We start from the raw sequence: 9,020 nt of genomic DNA, 5'->3' as shown, positions 1-9,020 counted from the left end.
CTGCCCAGGGCACATTGCATAACTCTTAGAATTTTAGTTTGAATCAAAATGGACAAAGCCATGAGCCAGACATATATTTAACCACTCTGGTACATCAATGTCATGTTTCCTCTCATTTGTCACCTTTTGTAGATGTCTGTTCTCATACTTTGTCTATTTTAAGTTTAAGCTAAAGTACCTGAAGCGAAAACTCTGTTCAGCTAATTACTCAGTGACAATTGTACTCCTTTAGGCTTTTAGGCTGGATATACAGTTTATGTACAGTTGTAAAGACCATGCACATGATGGCAGTCTTGAGTTTCCAGTGACTCCTATGACTCTTAATTTTCTATGATTTTTTTTCACAACAAAGTAGTAATGCATGTCGGTTCTTTCATAGATTTATTAGTATAGTTGGCCCTGATGATGGCCAGCTAGAGCAATGAAGCTATAGCTCCACTGTGAAGGTCTAATAAGTTGATATTTTACTGGTGAGCTAGGAGTGGCCTCTCCTCGGAATGATTAGATTTTGGGATCAATCAGTGCAAAGATCGCTCCGCTAAAGGTCAAAGGTCACGTTTTCAAAAAACGCCATATACCTCCAAATGGGTGGAAGGTAGATTCATGGTATTTGGTGGAGATAAGCCATCACGTTGGGGCTTTCTGTTGGTGATGTTACATTTGACCTTGGATGTTGTTTCAAGGCCAAACTCAAGGTCATACATTTTGACTGCACTGTAACTTGACATATTTCTGGTCATTGTGGCCAAATAGCTGACTTTTTGTGTCATCTGATCACAAACATTTTCTCCAGACGGCCTTTTCTTTGTTCATGTGATTAGCAGCAAACTTCAGTCGAGCCTTAAGGTGCTGCTTCTAGAGGAAGGGCTTCCTTTTGCACAGCAGCCTATCAGCTCATGATGATGTAAAACACACTTGAATGTAGACCCTGACAGCTGTGTTCCAGTAACTTCTAATTCATTGCAGACCTGCTTTATGGTGATTCTTGGTTGACTCTAGACGTTCCTGACCAGTTGTCTCTCAGCAGCAGGTAACAGTTTACATTTTCTGTTTCATTATGGCAGTGAGACTTTACACTAACAAACAGTTGTTTGTACAGATAATTATTACATCTGCAGCTGCTTTGAAATTACTCCAATTGACTTTCCTGACTTGTTCAAATCAGTGATTTGCTTTTTCAGATCTGTTTCAGCCCCTTAAACCTACAGCAGACTTAGACTGTAGCGTTTGTGGCAGAGTCTAAAAAGTGTGTCAAATGAGCCCCGTTTAAATGAGTTCAGAGGATTCAGCAGCTGTAGGCAATTGTAATCATTCACAAGAATGGCAATCAATGGCAAACAACTGTTAGATGATTATGGGATCTGTAGCTGCTTTGAAAGTGATTTTCCTTGTGATGTCAATGATTTGGGGCTGCAAGGTGGCTCAGTGGTCAGTACCGTTGCCTCCCACCAAGAAGGTCACTGGTTTGCGTCCCAGTGGGGACACCCGGGATCTTTCTGCATGGAGTTTGCATGTTCCCCCCGTACGGCATGGGTTCTCTTCGGGTTCTCTTTCAGCAAATTCAAGTTGCTATTGGTATATTTTTGACCCAATAGATTTAGTCATATTTCAAGAAGACCTATAGCAAATGTATGAAAAAAACAAAATGCATAATTGATATTGTGGCAAGGTGGCATGTGTTTCAATCATTCCATCATAGAGCATTTTGAGTTCTAGGAGTCATTGGAAACTCAACTCCTGACAGGTATGAATTCCGTCTGGTCCTCCACAAGTGTAATTCAAGAAAAGTAGATTGAGGTCAGATGAATGAGTCTTTCAGTCTTTGCTATTCCTCCCTTTCTTCCTGAAATGCTGGCTGATTGTTGAGGAAATGTTGTCCTCCTGAAAAATGACCTTATGTCCAGTGACCTTTGATGCATTTTGAGGAATTTACTACACAGGCTGCTCCTGCATTCATTCTGTTGCTTCCATCAATGGTAAAATCATCAATAAATAGCTGTGCTGTTCATTTTCTTTTTCTCAGTACTGTCCTCTTTTCATAATATTGATAGAGCTTGGTTGTTGTTTTAGTGCATTGTCGGCCTACAACTCAGATCCTTGGGTAAACTCCTCTGAGGTCAAACCAACACTGAATTGGGCCGCAGGGTGGCGCAGTTGGTTCGCACTGTTTAGTGCTTAATAGAACATTGCCTATCCGGAGTTTACATCTCGTGGTGAATCCTCTGAGGTTTTAAACACTGACAAGGTAACACATATACCGACATCCTGGAGAGTATTCAACATTTGTTGCACAGTTATTAAGAAGCCAAAATGACTGTGAGGACGAAAAAACATGACAAAAAAAATGTCCAAATACTTACGGCCTAGACTTTATGCACACAGGAGGATTTGGATCCCATTTCTTTCACTTTCTACACAGATGAGCCTATTTGAAAGGCAAGCAAGGTGTTGATGAATTGGTTAGAGTTTGGAATAAAGGAGTAAAAGAGGATTGCCGACCATCAATGGATGTGATGAAATGAGGCTGAGCATGAAGACTGGAAAGACACTCAGTGCCTCATAAAGTGTCCCACTGTGACCCTATTGCTCTTAACTCACACTTAAAGGACGGTCAAGAGGACATATATGATTCCCTGGGAAATATGTGGCTTATATCAACCCGATAGCTTCTATCCTGACCAGCAAGTGCAATTTGTAATTTAAAATTATAACCAGCAGATCTGCAGCAGTTGTAAATATACGAATATATGGAAGGTGATCAAACACAAAACTTCTCACAGCTCTTAGAAAATAGAAGTGGTGCCATTTGAAGAAGGCCCTTTTCTCTTATCTTTCACCACATTTGGAAAAAGTAACGATGCCAGTTTAGGATGTGAAGCCGGTTTGTTCGTAGTATATGGCTTTGTATGTGACGTACAGACGATCGTTTCTGTGTCAGTTTGGGTCAAACTGCTGCCCAATGAAAGCAAAGAATTAATGTGATCTTATATATTTGGGATTTCACATGCCTCTGATTATGCAAGCAGATATGTGTACAGTCCATGTTGGAAACATTCAACTGCATCTCGACAAGCTTAGAAAGTGTTTTTTAAGGCCCTCTCCAAAAAACATGTTATTTTACCATGTCAACTTGTCCATATGATGTTTTTTTTTTAGAGTAAAATTAGCTTTCAGCAACATGGATGAGGTCATATATTCTCTGCACTGTAACACATTTCCTCATATTAGGAATATATTCAAAGCAGTCAAAGGACATTTGAAATGAGCTCCAATCACCTCAGCTAACTTCTCAGTGGCAAGAAATGAAGATCACTTTATTTGATACCTAAACACTGTCGAAAATAGAAACAAAATGCACCTGTGTAACTGAAAAGTGATGTCACACGCTAGCCATCAGCTTGATTAGATTTAAAGCTCAGAAATAAAACTGAAGGCTCAAATTCTTCTTGATGCATCAGTTCACATTCCTCACAAGGAGGCAGTGTTGTCTTGCTGTTGCCTTAAGTCTAAGTGTAGCCCTGTGATAGACTGGTGACCTGTCCAGGGTGTCCCCTGCCTTCACCCTAAGTCAGCTGGGATAGGCTCCATCCCCCCCACAACCCTGGTGAGGATTAAGCGGTGTATAGATAATGGATGAATGTCAATGATTTGCTTCCATCAATGGTGAAATCATCCATAAATAGCTGTCCTGTTCATTTTCTTTTTCTCATTACTGTCCTCTTTTCATAATATACAAATATTGTCAGACGAGTCCCCCTCGGCCTACAACTCAGATCCTCGGGTAAACTCCTCTGAGGTCAAACCAACACTGAAATGACAAAACTGGCAAAAAAAAACAAACAACAAAAACACACTTAGCATCCATGTGTTCAGTCACTTTTGAACCCCTGCATTATGTGTTAAAAGGGCAGCACCTTGCACAATCTACTCAATCTAACAGTGAGACTTTTGTCGTTTTTCAAAATGACTGTGAGGGCGAAAAGACATGACAAAAAAAATGTCCAAATGCTTACAGCCTAGACTTTATGCACACAGGAGGATTTGGATCCCATTTCTTTCACTTTCTANGCTTGCTGAGAGAATACACACAGTTTATTCTTTGACGATATGGTGCAAAACAAACGTAGAGGATTCTGTGTTTGTATCAGATGTCTTCTAAAAAAAAATGCACAAAGCAATATTCTCTTTATTGGAGTTTATGTTTCAGCAGAATGGCATACAGTATCTCATATTGGCAGGTATTACAGCTTTTAAACAGCAATGAATCAACTTATGTTTCAGATTTTAAACCACACTTGTTACAGCACAGCCTCAAAGAACCTGCTTGTGGATTCACTGTAGAATTCATAATATGTAGAAGTTTACAGTCAAAAAAGTAGTTGCCAGGTTGTAACCCCTGCAGCAGGAGAGAAAACAATAGCACAAGAAAGAGCAAACTGAAAATAACCAAATCAAATTCACATATTTTGCCTCAATTTGTGAAAACAAAAACTGTGTTTGTATTATTTCTAAGCATCAGAGTTAAGTGTGATTTGGTTTATTCTGTCTAAAGCAAGACTTGTGTCCACAGTCTTATTAATATAGAAGAAGTGGGTATTAGCATCTCAGTTTTTATTTCTGTAATGCAAACAGTAAAATCCAGGTGTCACAGGCATTTGACCGTCATCAGGGCATTTTTAATAGTTGAAATGATCCAATGTCTGTCCTCAGTAATCTTGGCGTACCTATACACATCAGGGCCACCACTAGATGGTCTGTAGGTGGCGGATATCACCCCATAGACCTTATTGTCTTCGCAGACCAGTGGGCAACCAGCATCTCCCTGAAATTCACAGTATGTGATTTAGGTAAACAGTAAAACAATCATCATTATTGACCAAAGTTTGTTTGCACGTGTTCCATTTCAAAAATGCACATACCTGCCCTGGTCCGTTCTCTCCCTCAGAGCAGTACATGTTTCCCTTCGTACATTTCTCATCGTTAATCAGTGTCACACCAATTTCTCTGAGTTTGGAAGACATGTTGTCGATGTTCCTGTCTTTTCGTCCCCAGCCCAAGACTCTGCATGATTTTGGAAGGGCGCCCTGATCACCAGATGCAAGAGTGATGGGCTTCACATTCTCATTGAAAGTAGCACTGGAGCTCATCTTGAGGAAGAAAGAAGAATATAATAATACCACAAATACAAATCTGAAAGAAGCACTTCTTCCACACACATGTACCTCTTGTCTAAAGCATTTCATGTTTAGTTGTAACAGATGCAGTATTTCAGGCCTACTATAGATGAAGATATCTGATGTATAATTTGCAATGAGAAACAAAATGTTGAAACAGGAAAACAGTCATTATCTTCTCTGTATGTTCTTACCTTAAGAAGCATTACATCATTAACGTATGAAGAATGATTGTAATCTTTATGTGGAAATGCTTGTTCCACAGCTATTTGCTGTATTTTTTCATTTGTGTTGTTCACATTTTGAACTCCCAGTAAGACTGTGTAAGACCTGAAATTAAATGCAAAAATACGACAAAATATTAGAAGACTAAATATCTGTAGCATAGNGCCTAGACTTTATGCACACAGGAGGATTTGGATCCCATTTCTTTCACTTTCTACACAGATGAGCCTATTTGAAAGGCAAGCAAGGTGTTGATGAATTGGTTAGAGTTTGGAATAAAGGAGTAAAAGAGGATTGCCGACCATCAATGGATGTGATGAAATGAGGCTGAGCATGAAGACTGGAAAGACACTCAGCGCCTCATAAAGTGTCCCACTGTGACCCTATTGCTCTTAACTCACACTTAAAGGACGGTCAAGAGGACATATATGATTCCCTGGGAAATATTTGGCTTATATCAACCCAATAGCTTCTATCCTGACCAGCAAGTGCAATTTGTAATTTAAAATTATAACCAGCAGATCTGAAGCAGCTGTAAATATACGGATATATGGAAGGTGATCAAACACAAAACTTCTCACAGCTCTTAGAAAATAGAAGTGGTGCCATTTGAAGAAGGCCCTTTACTCTTATCTTTCACCACATTTGGAAAAAGTAACGATGCCAGTTTAGGATGTGAAGCCGGTTTGTTCGTAGTATATGGCTTTGTATGTGACGTACAGACGATCGTTTCTGTGTCAGTTTGGGTCAAACTGCTGCCCAATGAAAGCAAAGAATTAATGTGATCTTATATATTTGGGATTTCACATGCCTCTGATTATGCAAGCAGATATGTGTACAGTCCATGTTGGAAACATTCAACTGCATCTCGACAAGCTTAGAAAGTGTTTTTTAAGGCCCTCTCCAAAAAACATGTTATTTTACCATGTCAACTTGTCCATATGATGTTTTTTTTTTAGAGTAAAATTAGCTTTCAGCAACATGGATGAGGTCATATATTCTCTGCACTGTAACACATTTCCTCATATTAGGAATATATTCAAAGCAGTCAAAGGACATTTGAAATGAGCTCCAATCACCTCAGCTAACTTCTCAGTGGTAAGAAATGAAGATCACTTTATTTGATACCTAAACACTGTCGAAAATAGAAACAAAATGCACCTGTGTAACTGAAAAGTGATGTCACACGCTAGCCATCAGCTTGATTAGATTTAAAGCTCAGAAATAAAACTGAAGGCTCAAATTCTTCTTGATGCATCAGTTCACATTCCTCACAAGGAGGCAGTGTTGTCTTGTTGTTGCCTTAAGTCATGGCCTAGAAGAGAAGTGTACACGCTTGCTGAGAGAATACACACAGTTTATTCTTTGACGATATGGTGCAAAACAAACGTAGAGGATTCTGTGTTTGTATCAGATGTCTCCTAAAAAAATGCACAAAGCAATATTCTCTTTATTGGAGTTTATGTTTCAGCAGAATGGCATACAGTATCTCATATCGGCGGGTGTTGCAGCTTTTAAACAGCAATGAATCAACTTATGTTTCAGATTTTAAACCACACTTGTTACAGCACAGCCTCAAAGAACCTGCTTGTGGATTCACTGTAGAAATTTATAATATTTAGAAGTTTACAATCAAAAAAGTAGTTGCCAGGTTGTAACCCCTGCAGCAGTAGAGAAAACATTCACACAAGAAAGAGCAAATTTTGCCTCAATTTCTGAAAACAAAAATTGTGTTTGTATTATTTCAGTTAAGTGTGATTTGGTTAATTCTGTCTAAAGCAAGACTTATGTCCACAGTCTTATTAATATAGAAGAAGTGGGTATTAGCATCTCAGTTTTTACTTCTGTAATGCAAACAGTAAAATCCAGGTGTCACATGCGTTTGACCTTCATCAGAGCATTTCTAGTAGTTGAACCAATCCAGCGTCTGTAGTCAGGAATCTTGGCGTACCTATACACATCAGGGCCACCATTAGATGGTCTGAAGGTGGCGGATATCACCCCATAGGCCTTATTGTCTTCGCAGACCAGAGGACCACCAGAGTCTCCCTGAAATTCACAGTATGTGGTTTAAGTAAACAGTAAAACAATCATCATTATTGACCAAAGTTTGGTTGCACGTGTTACACTTCAAAAATGCACATACCTCCCCTGGTCCGTTCTCTCCCTCAGAGCAGTACATGTTTCCCTTCGTACATTTCTCATCGTTAATCAGTGTCACACCGACTTCCCTGAGTTTGGAAGACATGTTATCAATGTTCCTGTCTTTTCGTCCCCAGCCAGAGATTCTGCATGATTTTGGAAGGGCACCCTGATCACCAGATGCAAGAGTGATGGTCTTCACGTTGTCATTGAAAGTAGCCTTGGAGCTCATCTTGAGGAAGAAAGAAGAATATAATAATACCACAAATACAAATCTGAAAGAAGCACTTCTTCCACACACATGTACCTCTTGTCTAAAGCATTTCATGTTTAGTTGTAACAGATGCAGTATTTCAGGCCTACTATAGATGAAGATATCTGATGTATAATTTGCAATGAGAAACAAAATGTTGAAACAGAAAAACAGTCATTATCTTCTCTGTATGTTCTTACCTTAAGAAGCATTACATCATTAATGTATGAAGAATTATTGTAATCTTTATGTGGAAATGCTTGTTCCACAGCTATTTGCTGTATTTTTTCATTCTTGTTGTTCACATTGTGAACTCCCAGTAAGACTGTGTAAGACCTGAAATTAAATGCAAAAATACGACAAAAGTATTAGAAGACTAAATGTCTGTAGCATAGTTGCCAAAAAAACTCTTTTTTTCATGAATTTTAAATTAAAGTTCCAATGAATGACCCCAGGGTGCAGTTGGAATGAGAACGTCTATTAGGGGACCCAGAATATTTGGTAACATCCTTGTCTGTAGGTAAAACATAAAATGTTAAACTAACTTGGCTTGGCAGTGGGCTGCAGTCATCACAAAGTCCTCACTCAGAAGAAATCCTCCACAGTGGCCTATACTACCATCTGACATTACTTTCCTCAACAGCACCATGTATGGCCGGCTGTGTGGCACAACTTCATTGCCACCAAAGATTTTTCCTGCATATACTGTCAAAAAAAAAAAAGAAATACATGTATATATATATACATACATACATACAAACATGTATACATCTCCATATGACAAATGCAGTATCTCATACATGTACAGTTGTGTAAAGTATCTTCTACTATGACCTGGATTAGAAAGTGTATATATACACCCTGTAAAATGCTTCTTAGCTTACCTTGACCACCAAGAATCAGCACAAGCATCAGCACTGACAGCTTACAGTTGATGAACATGGTGAGATCAGAGTCCAGCAGAGCTACTGAAGAACGGTGGCTCGCATCACTGACAGCTTCACACTTTAAATACTTCCTTGTACTTGAATCAGAAGGAAGTGTTTGTGTAGTTTGCATATGCAAATCATGTGGCTTTGAAACCCAATCACAGGGAGGGTAACTTTATGTCCATAGACTGATCAAATCCTTATAGGACAAAAATAACATTTTCATACAATAATATAGTATATAGTGTAGTTAAGTGAATAACTAGACATAAGTAGTTTAACATTGTGGTATGAATG

General features: G+C 38.9%; 2 protein-coding genes across 4 annotated transcripts; both read right to left on the bottom strand.

Annotated features, from left to right (window-relative positions):
* Positions 1 to 4,073: 4,073 nt before the first annotated feature.
* Positions 4,074 to 8,800, bottom strand: LOC103371137 (granzyme E-like). 3 transcript variants are annotated; one of them, XR_520929.1, is made up of 6 exons: positions 8,679 to 8,800; positions 8,340 to 8,499; positions 7,995 to 8,130; positions 7,546 to 7,773; positions 7,101 to 7,448; positions 4,074 to 4,436 (listed from the first exon to the last, which is right to left on the bottom strand). XR_520929.1 is itself a non-coding variant. In XM_008300371.1 (5 exons), the coding sequence occupies exons 1-5, from the start codon at positions 8,734 to 8,736 to the stop codon at positions 7,272 to 7,274; spliced, it is 759 nt and encodes a 252-aa protein (XP_008298593.1). In that variant the 5' UTR covers positions 8,737 to 8,800; the 3' UTR covers positions 6,739 to 7,271. The 3 variants fall into 3 exon arrangements, 1 of the variants encoding a protein (XP_008298593.1); XR_520930.1 differs by having other exon boundaries at positions 4,074 to 4,562; positions 7,189 to 7,448; XM_008300371.1 differs by lacking the exon at positions 4,074 to 4,436 and having other exon boundaries at positions 6,739 to 7,448.
* On the bottom strand, positions 4,075 to 6,340 carry LOC103371334 (granzyme E-like). Its single transcript, XM_008300629.1, has 4 exons — positions 6,324 to 6,340; positions 5,369 to 5,504; positions 4,920 to 5,147; positions 4,075 to 4,822 (listed from the first exon to the last, which is right to left on the bottom strand). The coding sequence occupies exons 1-4, from the start codon at positions 6,338 to 6,340 to the stop codon at positions 4,646 to 4,648; spliced, it is 558 nt and encodes a 185-aa protein (XP_008298851.1). The 3' UTR covers positions 4,075 to 4,645.
* Positions 8,801 to 9,020: the final 220 nt, after the last annotated feature.

This window comes from Stegastes partitus, unplaced genomic scaffold (genome assembly GCF_000690725.1).
Source record: "Stegastes partitus isolate 25-593 unplaced genomic scaffold, Stegastes_partitus-1.0.2 Scaffold33, whole genome shotgun sequence".
NCBI lineage: Eukaryota > Metazoa > Chordata > Actinopteri > Pomacentridae > Stegastes > Stegastes partitus.
The sequence above is the reverse complement of the archived record's forward strand: the minus strand, read 5'-3'. Positions and strand labels throughout refer to the sequence as shown.